Source organism: Microplitis demolitor, chromosome 6 (genome assembly GCF_026212275.2).
Source record: "Microplitis demolitor isolate Queensland-Clemson2020A chromosome 6, iyMicDemo2.1a, whole genome shotgun sequence".
NCBI lineage: Eukaryota > Metazoa > Arthropoda > Insecta > Hymenoptera > Braconidae > Microplitis > Microplitis demolitor.
This window is the reverse complement of record NC_068550.1, coordinates 7,005,072-7,023,547: the sequence shown is the minus strand read 5'-3', so window position 1 is coordinate 7,023,547 and position 18,476 is coordinate 7,005,072. Positions and strand designations below refer to the sequence as shown.

Sequence of the window (18,476 nt, the reverse complement as noted above, 5' to 3'; positions counted from 1 at the left end):
TATGTGGAGCATATATATATAATATGATCCATATATGGCAGTTTTCATATATGATTCGTATATGGAGCATATATGATTCATATATGGTCAGCTCATATATGCTTTGTATTCGAACCATATATGCTCCATATATGATCAACTTCCATATATGCTTCACATATGATCTATATATGGCAGTTTTCATATATGATTCTATATGGAACATATATGATTCATGTATGGTCAGCTCATATATGCTTTGTATTCGAACCATATATGCTCCATATATGATCAACTTTCATATATGCTTCACATATTATCTATATATGGCAGTTTTCATATATGATTCGTATATGGAGCATATATAATTCACGTATGGTCAGCTCATATATGCTTTGTATTCGAACTATATATGCTCTATATATGATCAGCTTTCATATATGAGTCATATATGATTAATTTTCATATATTGATCATATGTAAATCATGTATAGAGCATATATGATCCCTGCATGATTGATATATGACCAATTTTTATATGCACCTTATATATGATCATTTATGATTCATTTTTCAGAGGCTGTTTCTGAAGATTATTTTTTCTCTCTATGTATTATTTATTATTATTATTTTTTTTTTTTATTTCTTTGTAGTACAAATATTTTTTATATCACACATTCTACTATTAATCTGTATATATATTAAAATCATCTCATATTAATAATTTTAAAGAAAAACTTCTTTTAATTGTCTGCTTCGCAAAAGTCATCAGTAAATTAATTTCATAATAATAGTTTCACATGATTATATTTTATCAAAATAATAAATTTTTATCCACACGGATATTTCTTATATAGTTCCTGTACCTTTTTAGTTCGTGCTACTTAAGACAAAAAAAATTTATAAATCACTCCAAAAAAAAAAAAAAAAAAAAAAAAAAAATACTAAAATTGGATAACATGTAAATAAAAATAATCTATGACAATAGGTCGTGAGATATCAAAACTTGGTCAGTATTTGATACCAGAACAAAGCTAAAGTCAAAGTACACGTAACCCTATAGTCTCGAATAAGTTAAAGACTCAACTCGTCGGATATCCATAAATCTACTCGATAGTAGAAAGTCTTTGTATTATTCTCGGCAACAACGTCGACGAGGACGACGTTATAGAAATTTTATCCGCCTTCTGATATAAGCGATACATATATATATATATATATATATATATATATATATATATATATATATATATATATATATATATATCTACATATATATTTTAGTTTTATCAAAGCATTATAGACTTAAACTAAGAAATTCGAGCGTGAGCGTAGGTTGAAGGTTAAGAATTGAAACGCGATACTTGGTTCGAGTTAAATGAAGATGTCAATAGAGAGCAGACTGTAATGGAAATAAGAGATATTCAATTAAAGGTTTAAGAACTACACGAGTTATATAACAACAAGGCCAAAGGCTAAAGAGCGAGGTGAGAATATCGCGTGACGGTTAAGTTAGTTTATCATCAACTAACACATTGGGTGGTCTTTTTATTCTCAACTGTTAATCTTCCGTTGCATTTACGTCGCTAATATTTTTTTATTTTTTATTTTGACCGCTAGAATATACACTGATGTGTCTGTATATTTTAAACAACCAGACGTCGCTCTGAATGTACTCAGTACTGTACATCTTGGATGGCAGAAACAAACTCTTGCCGTTATTGTTGTGTTCACTTGACGTCTTGTCAACATAAAATCAGTCGTTTATATATTTTTATTCATTTCCCACCCGTAATATGAACATTGTTATTTATTTATATTTGCAGAATGTTGTTGTGGTACGTTAATAATATTTACTGCCCACTTTGTCACGATTATGATTCACTATTTTATAGTCACTTATTATTTGAAAACTTTGTTTTGATAAATCAAAAGTTTATATGAAGAGTAGCTTCACTCTTTACTTGGCGCCAAGCATAGTTCTGGTTGGGTTTCTCGAGATCCGGCGCCTCTGGCACCAAACGCTTATCCCAGCCCGCGACAAATTCAGCGACAAGGCGAATAGAGAAGAAATCTGACCGTGCAAGAAGAAGATCCGTAAAGTCATAATTACTTTCGCCCTACTTTATATGTCGGGTTTAATAGTGTTGGTAATTTTAAATAAATGTTACTCTTTAAAATAAAGAATATGTATATTTATTTTAGTGCTCGTCTTGTATTGTTACTATTTTTTTATAATGACAAATTTATGATCTTATTCGAGACGAATCTCAGAAGTCGCTGAAATTCAAACTATTTATCTAATTCAATCTATTTATCTAAGCTAATATTACACTATTTCGCGCTGTTGATAAAACTAGCAGAAGTTAATGTGCAGGGCACCAAAAACGCAAGACCTCACGAGTCCTCACTAGTAACCTCGAACATATCGATATACATTAATGATGCAGAATGACTGTCATTTTGAGTTTCGATTATAAGATGGTCCACCGACGGTTTTAAATGACGAGCCTGTTCAAATGCAAAACGACCGTCACAAATTTTTCGGTCAGAGTTCGTCATTTCGGACCGTCAAAAAATTTTGTGTCACAAATTTGCTCAGTAACGTCTAGTGAGATGACTTGTTACCGTCATTAAATTAACGTTTAGTCAAGAATTTTGTTAATCACAACCAGCTAAATGAATGGTCAGATGACGGTCTCGTGTCCATGACGTGACAGTAAAAAATGATCTGACTGGTCAGACTTGCATCACTCTACATAACCAAAACTGCAATAATATTTTCTATTATAGTACCGTATGAAATAATAATGACATAGTGTAGGCATCAGGAATCGGTCGCTCTTAAATTAAACTTCTGAGGCAGGGATCTTATAAAAATTTTCAACAATCGCTGAGATTCGAACCCACGTCTGGCCAGTGGTAAGTTTCAATAGTGAGCATGTTAAGTTTTGGTATTTTTTTTAAACAATATCCTAATTCTTTTGAAATTTTTAAGATTTGCTTCTCCGTGTATTTATTAGGGTGAGTTGAAGATATTTTATTTGTATTTTTGGTTCCATTAACAATCTGATCGAAGAACGCACCTTCCATCTGTTGAACGTACATAACCAAATTGACATTCGCATACTGATAATCCACATATCTGTAACAATTCAAAATAATATATATATATATATATATATATATAAATATATATATATATATATATATATATATATATAAACATCGATAAAAGCCATAATCGCATAACATATATGGAGACTACTTACTCCCTATGTATCGTCTCCATAATAAAATAGCTATTTATAATATAAGTCTAAGTGACAAATTTATGATATGAATTAGTTTTAGAATAACCCAACAGGTTGCGCTGTGTCACAAGAGAACGGATGAAGAATTTAGTGCCCGAATACAGCGATGGCGATAAAATCTTCATGAGTTCTTTTGTGACACAACGTAGCCATGGGCGTTTAATCGATTAATGATTAATTGATTAATAAATAATATATATGTGTGTATATATATACAGTGCCGGAACAAAATAACCGCGGATGAATCATCCACGGACAGAATATCCAAATATCTAATTTAATAAACTTATCAAAATTAGACTATTTTTCAATAATATAGAGATATACTCACAGGATTGCAAATTGGATCAAGTGGATCGTCATTATTACAATTCAACAAACAAGGGCTTGTACAATTTACACACTTATCGAACTGCCCTCCTTCACACATTTCATCTGAATTACAGAATGCAATAAATCCATTGATACCTGAAATATATTCATTTTAATTTAATCTAAACACATAATTATAATTACTGTATAAATTTTGAAATAATACATACCCGTTACAAAAACTAATATAATTAAACAAATTTTTGACAGGACAGTAGCCATTGTACTAATCGTTAAATTATTTTTTTTAACTACTCTAGGTAGAATAAAGTTTTGTTATGTACGCAGCTATACACTTCATATTCTTTTATATCTTCATTTAATAATGGTTTTATAGATAATAAATTTATGTAAAGATTATATATTTATAACCTCAGTGGAATTTTACAAAAAATTATAAAAATGAAATATAAATTTTTTTTTTTATTCGAATTAAACAACAACAAAAACTTAAATTTTCTCCGATGAATATATATACATATATATATATGTATATATATATGTATATAAACTCATATGGCTTTCTCGCGTGGGCGAACGATCGAATTTCATACAAATCACTCGTGGTAACTTAAATTAATGCCACACGCCCATCTACACGGTATGTACCATTAATAATCAGCATCGATAGACGATAATCATAATATTATAATAAATGATAACAAATTTAACAGACTACAATTTCACTTGAATTAATTTTTATTTTTTTAATTTATTAGATCAAACTAATAAATAAATTTAATTATAAAAATAAAACAAAGCGCTATATCGGCTGATAAAAATACCTAATTTAAAAAAAATAAAAAATTTTTTATTGCTCTGTTATATATACTAAAGAGCCATATAAGGCTAGACAGAGGAACAGGTCGAAGATCTTAAGTCTTCCGCCGAGTGACCGAATGCACTTTCCCATCGTGAGCTGAAGCTGCCGGCACGGTTTTGCATCACGATGCCCACTTATCGTCGTTACGAAGCTACGGTAACTAATACACATACACATATATATGTATATATGTATAGTCACCATACAGTGCACTATACTACACTACACTACACTAGTGAGGCCGTTATATTTCTTTAAAGGTGCATGGATATTGAGTTTAGAACACAACACAACCTCAGTACACATAACGGCGGCTCACCGATAACACAAGAATAGTATAGGATGGACCACGACATCAACTTGTTATCGCTCTTATATCATTTTTTTTAGACACATTAAACTAACTCGATTAAAGCGTTAAAAAATAAAATATCATTTTTGTTTAGGGGTAAGGCCAAAATAAGACACCATTTTTGAGGCAAATTTGTTTGAAAAATTCTTGATACAATTTTGTAAAAAAGGGATCATTACACCAGACAATGTCCTTTTTAAATTTTTACTGACAGTATAATTTTATTCATAACTGGGAAAAATTAATTTTGAGTTAAAATGGGCCATTAATAAAAATAAATTGTAATTTTTTTTATTTTTCATTAGTGGCCTATTTTACCTCTTATCAACATCTCGCGGTTATAAAAGAAAAATTAATTACTGAAAATTTGAAATAGCCGCCACTGTCAGGGCCAATCACGCCATTTTCTCCAAAATCGTATCAATAATTATTTTTGTCACAAAATGGTGTCTTACTTTGCTTTGTCTTTTTCTACAGTAAGTAAATAAATTTTTATTAATTCCTGGAATATCAAAATAATGTAACGGATAAATTAGCCCAAGGGCCACAAGTATAGGTATCATAGAGGTCGCGCAAGAAATTCTCAACACAACGAGGGTCGCGAGAACTTCTTCTAAGAGTATTTTCTTCCAGCCTCTAGGCTTTCATCTATATATATTATATATACATATATATATTTAGTAGAGTGTATACTAGATGATGTTAGAGTCTTAAAGTAGTAAAGAGTCATGAACGCAATGGTTCATGGTTCCCAAGCGATTCTATGAATACAAAATACGAGGTCGAACTCTGGCTCTAGCTCGGTGATAGCAGACTCAGCTGCACTGCCGGTACATTCAATCATCTTAGACACGCCCGGCATGTTCGGCTGCATAAAAATGTAACCATTTTTTATCATTATACTCTCTAGTATTATATATCTCGTGACTCAAGATTCGCTTTTAATGTCATTTTGATTGATGAATTTACAAGCTAATGATTTACAGTAATTTTATAAATTTTCTATTACTTATGTACTTCTGTATTGTACACCTCAAGCGCGAAGCGCTGACGCTGCTTTATGAACGGTTTTGTTCCAACTATTTTACCCGCACAAAAATATTTATACACACTTATAATAATACCAAAACAGGTCATTGTACACTAGCATATAGAAAATTTATTAAGGAATAATTTAAACCTAATGGTAAGTCGATTCGTTATTTTATTAGTTTAAAATATATTATTTTAACTCAAGAAACCAGCACTGTCTATTGTCACGTATGAAACTTCGCACACACGATAACTATCGATAGACACAATTAATCGGCCTAACTTTATTTTATTATCTTTGTATTTTTTACCACAAGAGCCATTATGAAAAATCATTATCTAAATCCTTTTAGTTTAATTGTAATTAATTAAAAACGTAAAACTGATTATCCACGAAAAATTTAGCTGCCATTTTTATTTTTTCATTTTTTCTCTCCATCAACTACTGGCAGCAGCACTAGCATAACAGTATAGGCTTGAAAAAAAGAGCGACATCTAAGACAAAAAGGCGGGATATTTAAAAAAAATGTTAATTAAAAAATATTAAACTGAAAATAATAAATAAAAAAATCAAATTGATAATTTTTAAGTTGAATAAAAATTAATAATAAAAAAAAATTAGTGTTATAAAATAAAAGTAATGATTAAAAATAAAATGAGCGATTGAGGTCTGCACTTTTAGATTTTCTTTTTTTGTACACTTCGGAAACCCGTCATCGCTGTACAATAATTATAGAAAGTTTTATACTTTAATCTAATCTTCAAATGATCCGGGGTCATTTTTATCCCGAAGATTTTGAATCAAATTTTCAAAATTTTTTAACTGGGAATAAAACTTGCCGCGTTATCTTCCGTCAATTGAGACAAAAATTTTATCTTAAATTTTTTTTCAAAAACTCCGTAATTGCCAATGGATAATTCGGACCATTAAAAATTTGTAAAAAAAATTTTTAGAATTGAGACTTAAAATTTTTTCCCCACCCTTATTTTTAATAATAATTCAAATTTTTCGTTCAATTCATATACATAATATATACTTTTTTTTTTCTCAAGAGAAAAGTCTGCCCTACATATATATATATTTATAGAATAATATATGATATGTATTTAAGATAAATTAAACGACGTATACAGGTTAATTTCGTGACTCTACTTAACATGGAAACTGATGAGATTTATCGTGCTAATAGACTACCTGATGCTCAGCAATTATTGAGTACAATTTATAAGCTTTGTAAAGATAAAAAAAATAAATAACAAAAAAATTACTGGGAGTACAGTATAAAAAAAAGAAAAGTTTGTATTTGAAAACGGACGTTGCTAAAGTGTCTAGATGATCAACAACGAGGTGTAATAGACGAAGAAGATGGAGCGGAAGGTGAAGGAGGAGTGGGTGGAGGTAGAGGTAGAGGAGGATTTTCGCTGAGAGATCGTTAAGAGAAGTTGCATTAGGTTATAGTGTTATGTTGATGCTCGTGTTATTGGTGAACGTGTTTTAAAAGTGTTCATAATATAACTATGAGCGTGTATGCTGCTGCTGATGTGTGGATGTGTGTATGTATGTGAGCGTAGTTACTCAGGTGTGACGGAATGCATACTAACGGGGGTTATAGGCTAACGACTACTGCCTCTTGTAATTGTTCAAAGGGATATTACCAATTGCATATAGACGGAGATTTTACTGAATCAGGTAACAAACACAGATTTTTCTTTTTATAAAATTTTTTTTTTGCAAGTAATTTAATAGAAAAAGAAAAATTTTAATTACAAGGATTTGTTAAGAATTTTGAAAGCCTATTTTACACTGCGGTTATTAAAAATTTTTAGTATTTTTATTAAAACTAGAGATTAATTTAAAATTTAAAAAAAAATTTTATTATGAATTATTCCATATTCTCTAAATCTGAAACAGTGAAACCCACTGAAAAATAGTATATATACACTATTTCACAGCTATAAGTACACTTCATCAGATTTAGAAAATAGTTACATAAAATTTTTGGGAAATTTTACTATAAAATATTCAAATATAAATATATGTACCCTGTAAGAACAGTGGTGTTAAAAATGGACTTAATTTAATGCCGCGCAATGTTAAAATGAAATAACACAGGTGTTGGCGGTGTTAAATCGGTGTAAAAAAAATTCCACGCATAGAAATGAAAAAAAAAATGTATTGTATGTAAAAAAATAAAAAAAATTCAATGAATATTAACTGGAGGAAATTTCAATTTTGCTATGTACTTATTTAAATAATAATTGATGTTATACATACTTTATTTCAAAATTGTACTATTTTACAACCACCGTTTCAATCACTAAAAATTTAATTAATTAATGATGACTCTGTTTAACTGTAGTGATAGAGTAAGTAAAAACATTCATAAAGCAAAATATTTTAAACATCGAAAAATATTTTAACACCGCGAAATTTTTTTTACACATGTATTGAATATTTAAATCGGCGACGGTGTTATTTGAACACCGCTTTCGGTGCTGAAATTGAACACCGAAAATTTTGACACCTACACTGAAAAAAATAATCGGTGGTTACTACCGATTATTTTTTGGTAGCCGCTACCGATTATTTTTCAATAGCTGCTACCGATTATTTTTCAATAGCTGCTACCGATTATTTTTCGGTAGCTGCTACCGATTATTTTTCAGTAGCCGCTACCGATTATTTTTCAATAGCTGCTACCGATTATTTTTCAGTAGCCGCTACCGATTGGAATGAAAAAAATATCGGTAGCGGCTACCGAAAAATAATCGGTAGTAGCTACCAATTGCCAATAGGTAGCTGCTACTGATTATTTTTTTCAATGTACACCAACTGGACTTACTCCAGTTTTTTTTACAATGTATGATCTACACATGACCAGTTTTCATACATAATTCATATATGGAGTATATATGATTAATGTATGATCAGCTTATACATGCTTTGTTCATGAAGTAGATATATTCCATATATGATCAACTTTCATATATGCTTCACATATGACTCATATGTGACCAATTTTCATATATTGACCATATGTGAATCATATATTGAGCATATATGATCCATGTATGATTAATACATGGCAAATTTTCCTATATACACTATATATGATTCTTTTTTCACGGGTTTCACTCAGTTTCTAAAGCTGATTTTTTTTTTTTACAGTGCATACATTTCATTTGATTAATTTGTGTAGATTTTGACAAGATGACGACTAAAGTAACATAGACGCGTAATATCAAGCTGACATAATTATAAAAAATGAACATTAATGTTGATTATAAAATATGAATAAGCTCTGACTTAATACCCATAGGAAATATATGTATATAATGTATATAAACATATATATAGTAATGATTAGGTATACAGTGTAGCATTAGCGAGTGGATAGAAGCTTCTGCATCGAATCTGAGTAAAGATTACCAGTGACTACTGAGTGGCCCCTGTTAGATGAGATTACAGACCGGGGCAGCAGCTCATCTGCCAGAGGTCATAGAGTCCCGTACCTGATGCCCGGAAACAAATTTTCCACTGCGCTACTGACTCAATATCATCTTCCATACCCGTTTTTTTATCACTAAATTAGTCTTGTTAAATTTAAATTATATTTTAATTAAATATAAACTTAAATAATTGTAATTTTTTATTTTTTAATTAATTTAATTAATATTAATAGTTTTCTAATTAAATTGTTTTTTATTTATTTATTTACTGCATTCATAACAGATATATATATATATATATATATATATATATATATATATATCTGTTATAAATGCAGTATATATATGCATATGAATGCAATATATATATATATATATATGATAAAATATAAATAAAAATAGAAAAATAAAAATAAATTGAATAATATTTTTAATTTTTTTAATTCATTGTATATCAAAACATTTAGTATATAAGGACCGGAAGCGATTAGGCTTCGTCACGCTCGTTATAATTACACGGTCATCATGATGATGTAGATGTGCCTCGAGCTACACGTCATATATAAATTTTTACAAGGTGAACAAAAAGCGGATAGAGAAAAAAAATATTGTGAGAAAATTTTTTTATAAACAAAAAAAATTAATTGAATGTATGAGTAAAAAAATTAAATAATAATAAAAATATATATATTACAGATGAATAATAACGAAGGGATAAATATATAAGTCATATATATGGATATAAATTTATACTTACAATTGACACCTGGCGATAAGTGAATTAATTTTATGGATTATTTTTATTAATATCCCGTTTATTTAAGAATTAAATTAAGAGGGTTAAAGTCTTAAACTAAATATATATATATATATATATATATATATATATATATATATATATATATATATGAACGACTGGTGAAAAATAATTTTAATATTTTTTTTTCTTTTTATAAAATAAATTTAGATAATTTAAAACTCAAAAGAAATCATAAAAATAAAATCTCACGGTTTTGAATTCTGAATTTTAAAAATGAAATCCCAACATCCTTTATTAAGTATATATTTGATTCAGTATCACGCGTGAATCTTTAAATTAAATCTCGAGTTCTTTCACACGAGACACGCATTTATCATATGAAAACCTTACATATATTCTTGTCTAACAAATATATGTATATGTATATATATGTTATGAATGACATTTTGGGCTACTGTTGAATACTTTATTTTTATTTTCTTTCATCATGACATATATTTGTTCTTTACTACGCAGCTTCCTTCATATTTTATTCTAGAGCGTAGTACTATATGGTAAAAATATAAATATATATGTATACATATTCACCTTTGTGACTAACAACAGGTTGACTTTGTCTTATCCATAAAAAAAATCTCACGTACACTATTTTATTTAAATTTTATCTAACATTTGAATATACTATTATACATTTCACAATAAAAATAATTTTACATCCGAAAAGACTTTTTTTGTTTAACAAAAAAAATTTTAATATTATTTATTTTTAATTGAAGAGACAATAGTGCATCTTAATGTTTGATTTTATGAATATAAAAATTATTCATGACATTTCGGAGTTCACATTCACACGTTTAAATTTATGAAAACTATTAGAAATTACTTATGTACTTTATTTCTATAAATTGTTTAAATAAATATGTGTTATTTTTTAATATGTATGTGTAAAGTGTGAAGCGAATATGTAAAATGCCCGGTAATATTAAACATCAGGTCAAATGTCAGTCCACAGGCGTCAAAATAATAACGATTATTAAGAGGAAATTTATCTTTAACTTGCCACGCCGTAAGGAACGAGATTGCCCTTACTTAACGCCTATATATATATATATATATATATATATATATATATATATATGTATAATAATAATCTCAATAATATAATACTTAACGCCGGCTTTTTCTCGCTTATACTTATACATATTCAGCGCGAATTTCCCATACAATATTATTATTACATGCATTGATTCTTGAGAAATTTCTTCGACAGGTCAACAACTTGCATTTCGTCGTCTTTTTATATATATATATATATATATATATCAGTTTTTTTGTTCAAAAGTATTTATATCTGTAGAAGAAAAGAATTTCACGAGTCGGGAAATCCTATTATTTCAGTGTAAATTTTTGATAGGAATCGCCACCTCGGGGTAAGTTGACCATCTTGTAAAAACACATGAAAAAAAAAAAATCCTCTTACAAAGATTCCAAACAAGTTCGACATGTTATAGAACTTCTAAATTTGGGACAACTTACACGGAAAAAAATAATTAGTAGCAGCTACCGATTAACGATCGGTAACTACTACCAATTATTTCGGTAGCTGTTACCAATTTGTTTTTCTGTAGCTGCTACTAAATTGTTTTTTGGTAGCTGCTACCAATTATTTCGGTAGCTGTTACCGATTTGTTTTTCCGTAGCTGCTACTGATTTGATTTTCGGTAGCTGCCACCGTTTATTTTGGTAGTTGTTATCCATTTGTTTTTCCGTAGCTGCTACTAATTTGTTTTTTGGTAGCTGCTACCAATTATTTCCGTTGTTGTTACCGATTATTTCGGTAGCTGTTATCGAAAATTAATCGGTAGCTGATACTGATTATTTTTTTCCATGTAGAACTTAAAATTGAACATTTTTTGAATTCGTATTTCATACAATAAAATGATCAATAATAACACAATAACATGTAATTGTGAACAAATACTCTTTACATTTCTCTATAAATTAGTAAAACCATCGTATCATTAAATTTTGAAGCAATAAAAAATTTTTGTTTGCAATCGAAATACAATTCGACTTCTAAACTTCAAATATAAAACTCCTTTTTTTTTACTACCGTTTAAAATCTGAAAAATTTTATCGCCGATAAAGGGTTAAATTTAACACCGATAACCTTATCAATGAGAACGTGAACCTACATCATTTTTTTCCGTGTATTAAAAGTAAACTGATTTTCAAAAAGCATTGAGATTCAAATCTTACTCAAATTTATATTCATTCGTGTACCTAAGAACTGACTTATACTTTCACTCGATGTTTTATCGGATATAATAAAATGTGATAATAATAAAATAAAAATAAAAAAAAAATTAGAAACGTAAAATTGAATTGAAGTGACATTCAGAAGCTATATCGATATCACGATTCAATCAGCAAAACAAGCTTCTATATTGTTATATTATTATACCAATATAATCTTGATAATCTATAAATATTTATAATACAATATTATTAGTTTATTATATAGTCAATTCAAATTATTTATTTTATTGCTTACAATAATATCAAAATAATTAAAACAAATATATGAAAATATTTTTATAATAGTGTTCTGTCAAAAAAAATAGTTTTTTTTTACCGATTATTTTCGCACGGTATTGAATGAGTAAAAAAAATTTTGTATATAAATATATAAATGTATATAAAAATATAAGACAAATACGACATAGTTTGAGGCCACCTGTGTGCCACACTTGGATATTACTTTTCCACACATGTTACGATACAATATAATCGTGTTCACGTTTGCACTGATACAAATACATATTAAATTCCCACGTTAATATATATATATATATCTATATATACATATGTAATATATATAATAATATAACCCCAAAGGATCGAAAGGTGAAATCGTCGCATGAGGGGCGTCGAGATGAACTGAGAAACGTGGGCCGATGTCGACCTGTTCTACTGTATATGTATATACATTATATATATGAGGAGCAGCCAATCCATTTGCCTCTTTACCTTTTCTTTCATTCAATCGTCTGAATATTATTATTTATATTTTATTAGTTTAATAGCTTTCACATCAACACTTAAATGTTTTAATGTCAATTCTCATAAAATTTCTGGTGAAAAAAATTTTAATTAGTGATATTACAATAATAATTATTATTGTTATTATTAATGAACGCCGGTGGTCTTAAGCCATTTAAATAAGAGTGGTTGATACACCCAGTCAAGTTAGATTCTATCTTCCGATTTGCACACGTTTACTCAATCGAGCGTGATCTGTACTGACTTGTCGTCGTTCTCGTCTTTGTCAACATCACAGATGACATCGATATATGATTATAATAAATATTTATTTTATCTAACATTTTATCGATAATAATGATAACAATTATGTGTATATATAATTATATATGTTTTTTTTAGGCTATTTTTAATCACTGAATATTGAGTAGAAAAATGGTCCCTATTAGTTGTTAATTTTCATAATTTTAATGACAACATATTAAAATTTATTTTCAGTACCGAAAATTCTGGATTTTCCAGATTAATCTCATTGGAGTCAAAACTCTTTTGAATTATTATTTTAATGACATTGATTACTTCCACGTATTTTTTTTTAATTGCAATTAGAACTTGTAATTAGCTGCTGTCAAAATGTATCCCCACGGTACTTTACCAGAATTTAACTCTGCGTCTTATAGTTGGCTTTTCTAAAGAGACGTTTAGAGTCAATATATATTTATTAATTTACTTACTTTTCATATTTTCATATGTTTTACATCATTGAAATTATTATGGTTTAGTTGTTTCATTACTATGATTATTATGTTCATTATTTCTACTCTCTAAATCTGAAACAGTGACTATTCACCGTTTTACAGCTATACGCATACCAAGTAGAAGATTTAGAGAGTATAATGCTGTGTTTTATCATTTTTAGTATTATGTACTATAAGTACCATGTACTCACTGTGTATATATAACTTTACGGCCCTTAGAAAACACTCATACTAGGGCCGCTTATTTTAATAAATAAACAAAACTAATATTTCGGGGATGATTCCACTATCATCTGCAAGCACATTCAACATTCTGTTTACACGATATCCGGAGGGTTATATAAAAAAACTACATTTTAACAATGAAGTAGTTGCTATAGCTATAAGTATACTATTAATTTAACCAGTGGTATACTTATAGCTGGTTCCCATGTATATTCACTAATTCGCAGTGAATTTCACTGATTCATTTTTAGAAAGCAAGAAATGTGATGAGTGGGAATGTAGCAGACATCAGACAAATTTAAAATTATTAATGAATAGAGTAAATAATTACTAAAATGAAGTTTTATAAAAATGCCCATTTAAAAAATTTTGAAATTATTGATAAGTGTAATTTTTATAAATTTTATTTTTATAATTATTTACTCTATTTTTTTATGGCTTTAAATTTATCTGATTACTACATTCACACTCATAGAAATATGAACGCCTTTTTACAACTTAGATATAATAATAAATTACTTTGAATTTATGAATTACGGGTAGCTTTGATAATTTATTGGTAATAATGTATGAAATCTTGATTTTTAATGCTGTGCATTTGAATAGAGTGAGTGTTCTTCTTTTTTAAACTTTCATTTGAAGTATTTTAACCAAATTTCCAGTTGTCGTAGAAAAAAAATTGTTTTTTTTTGCGAACGGGCAAAATGTACTGCTTCAAAAATTTAGTTAAAATTTTTTTTCTTTCCAAAATCCGTCATTTTCCATCCTTATCAAATTTCTCAAATTTTGAGGGTCCCAAAAATTTTTTCTAACGGTGTCTTCTTTACTGTATTTAAATTTTATGAAAATTATTCATCTTCAATAATTTTTTTTTTTTTTTTTTAAATCAGGAAAATCTACTTAACAATGTTATCATGGTCATTTTTTTTAAATAAAAGAAAAAACAAAATTTTTAATTTTTTTTGGTGTCGTCCGGTTTTGCCATCCGAGGAAAAATATTTTTTTTTATGAAACTGTAAATTTGCTTTAATTATCCAGACTTAAATAAAAAAAAAGAAGATTCACCTCATTGTTCATATGCACAAAAATCCATTATTTTCTTACTGACCCTGTTTGACCCGCCCTCCCCCAAATATGTTCATATTATAGTTTTAAAAAAATTTGTAAATTTCGACTAATAACATTGTTCAACACAATAAATAATTTTTTCAACATTAATCGATTTGAGATTTATAAATATACTAACAAATATATTTAAATTTATTACACTTAAATAATTTTTTGAATGTAATAAAGACTTGGAATTTTTTTTTAAAAGGTTAGCAGGTGCTCTAACTGATGAGAATAAACACCATAGGGGTCCAAAGTTGCTGAGAAAATTAAACTAACGACTTCTCAAATGAAAAAAAAAATGACGTACCAGTTTTCGATCACTAGACCATGGGAAAATATATATTTCATGTTCAATTCAATTCATAGTAAATAAAAAAAAAAATTATTGCTTAATTCGCGACATAGAATATTGAGTTTATGAAGGAATCGTTTAATAAAAAATATCGTAAAAAGTGAAATAATGTATTTGAATGTTTTAAATTTGAAAAAGCGAATGATTCAAGTGTACTACATTCCATTGGTACAAGATCACAATCTTATAATTACTAGTTACATATAATCGTTAATAATCAAGCCCCAAGGATTTACTCTGAGTCGATTAGGATCACGAGACGCGACTTTCCTTTAGATCCATGTGGCGCCTGAACATACATTTACCCTGACAAGACATAACAGCAACGGCAGCAACAGAGCAACTAGAGGAGTACCAGAAGTACTCTGGCACCACCAGCAGCTAAAACAGCAGCAAGCACCATCTCTACTTTACTATACTCTATATGTGCCCACAATGTCTCTAGTTCTCACGAGGTTCTGAGAAAGCAATTCTCTCTAGCAAACTACTAGATCAATAGCCATATATATACATGTATATATGTATATATGTGTTACATAGGCATACAAGCCACCATACAAACTATGTTTATAATATCGATTTCATTTAAGACTAAAGTACCTCAACCACAACATCAATTTTATATTTTCTGGTTCAATATTTTAGTTTAATCAGCAATTGGATCAAACTCTATGTATATATATTTATATATTGTAACGTATAATTTAATATAATATATTATTTTTTAAATTTCGGTATCAAAATCATTATAAAATAACATTTTAATAAATAAATATTCATATGTACACGGAGAAAATTTGTGGTAACAATTGCAATATATTATGGTAGTGGCGCCCATATAAAAATTATGGGGAATATTCATATCTATATTGGTTTCATTGTACTGTATGATATCGCAATAGTTCCTACACGAAGAAATTATTCTTTTTTGCAATGCTATGGTGCCATAGTAGAGCCAGACCATGTTGGATATCTTTCGGAGATTGAAATAAACACATGCAAAATTTACCGTGCACAGACGATGGCCAATAGTATAGTAGATCACGATTACATCACAGATTACTGTGACCATTGAAAATTTTAGTATGGTCATAGCAATTTCTGCATGTGTTTATTTCAGTTTTTGATAGGTGGTATTTCAATTACAGTATGCCACGAGGGTAATTTCACATATTTTATGGCAGTGGTTACTATGATGTTTAGGATTTATTCCCATAGGCACCTAGGAACCGTTCCAATGTAGAAATAGGATTTATTACTATGTCGCTATGGGAAATATTTTCATGAGTATGGTAATGATTACCATAACTCACTTACCATACGTTATAGAAACTATTACCATAATTATCCGTAAGTATCCCATAATTTCAAGTAATTATTACCATAGCGTTATGGGTTTATAGTTCATGAGCGTACTAGGATCGGCTACTATCATTTTTTCTCCGTAGATATATTTATTAGGGGGGTGTAAATAGTGTTCGGATTGAAGAGATTCTATAATTTGAATTTTTAAATAACTCGAAAAATTTGAAAATTAACGAATATTTTTAAAACTTGAAAATAATCAATATATATATATATATATATATATATATATATATATATATATATATATATATATATATATACTGAAATAAAATTTTCAAATTTTTATCACCGGATTTACAGAGAATCGATTTCACCCGTTAATATTAACAATAAAAACCTCACTCAGAAAATATCTTTTCACACAAATATTGAACTATAGTCTAGTTTACCGGCACAAAAATTTTTTTCTTTGAAAAAATAACAGGTAGGTATCCAATTTCTATTGAGAAACATGTATCCTTTGTGTATTTGTGCACTATGAGAATGTTCACCTGATGTTGTCGGTTTACCTATAATCCTATAATATACATACATATACATTTGATCTACCTGCTAAAGAAAACCAGAGCCAAGAAGGATGGGAAGCACGCTCAAAAAGTAGATTAATGTATGCAAAAAAAAATGTTCCCAAGACCAAGAATAAACCTTTTGACGCTTTGGAAAAAAGATTTTTTTTCCCACTGTAGCAAGTGGGTTTGAAAGTTGTCATGGTTGAAAAACATTATTTACTCGTATAATTATTTTGGTAACTGTCACCTATGAACTTAGATACTTCTCCATCATATATATTTTTTATAAAATATACATAGAAAATACGAATTTCTTGGCACTAAAAATTATTACATGTCACAAGAAATTTTTTGTTCTATAAATTGGAAACAAAAATTATCAATTATAATAAAATACATATAAATAACATCTATCTTGCTATTTTTGTCCACATATCTATGATCATTCCTACTTACAAGTAAGATGAAAAAAAAGTGAAGAAATAATACGCACGTAGTGTATATATATACTAGACGGAAAATTAGTACATATGAATTTTTAATGAACCCATTTCTCATCAAATTGACGTTAGAAAAATAATCAGTTATTTCGAACGCTCATTAGAGTTCAGTCGTTTGCTAGACACCGTCGATGTAGTTGAGTAAAAAAAAAATGTTTCTGGTCAAGAAAATTATTTTACCAGCTTGCATTTATTTTTATCTATTTTCAATTAATTTAATCCACGGAAAAATTAATTACACATCTGATAACAGTGCTCTGATTCTATTTTACGAAATGATGGTAATTATTTGTTTTTACTTTCAATTTATTGGTTTGTTTGTAATTTCAACTTTCTGTAAGTTACGTTTGTCTACAGATGACAAAAAATTAATCATTGTTTAAAAAAAAATTCTTTTTTCAGGAAAATTTATTGATCAAATGTTCGATTTATAAAACAGCTATTTTACACGGTGATTTTGGCAATGATATGATAAGAGTGTTAACGGAAAACTACGAAAAAAAATTATTGTTAATAACAAATTCAAA

The 18,476-nt window shown here is 28.4% G+C and overlaps 1 protein-coding gene across 1 annotated transcript; it reads right to left on the bottom strand.

Annotated features, from left to right (window-relative positions):
* Window positions 1–2,545: 2,545 nt before the first annotated feature.
* LOC106693128 (venom peptide BmKAPI) lies at window positions 2,546–3,908 on the bottom strand. The gene is made up of 3 exons (XM_014439346.1): window positions 3,836–3,908; window positions 3,625–3,761; window positions 2,546–3,124 (listed from the first exon to the last, which is right to left on the bottom strand). Exons 1-3 carry the CDS (start codon window positions 3,885–3,887, stop codon window positions 3,041–3,043), a joined length of 273 nt encoding a protein of 90 aa, XP_014294832.1. The 5' UTR covers window positions 3,888–3,908; the 3' UTR covers window positions 2,546–3,040.
* Between the last annotated feature and the right edge of the window lie 14,568 nt (window positions 3,909–18,476).

Bases quoted from the DNA above. Each gene is read 5' to 3' on its own strand.
- LOC106693128 (XM_014439346.1), bottom strand. From the start codon at position 3,887: ATGGCTACTGTCCTGTCAAAAATTTGTTTAATTATATTAGTTTTTGTA. The intron at 3,762-3,835 runs GTATGTATTATT...AATATATTTCAG, and splicing joins TATATTAGTTTTTGTAACGG to GTATCAATGGATTTATTGCA. The intron at 3,125-3,624 runs GTGAGTATATCT...GAATTGTTACAG, and splicing joins TTGATCCAATTTGCAATCCT to ATATGTGGATTATCAGTATG.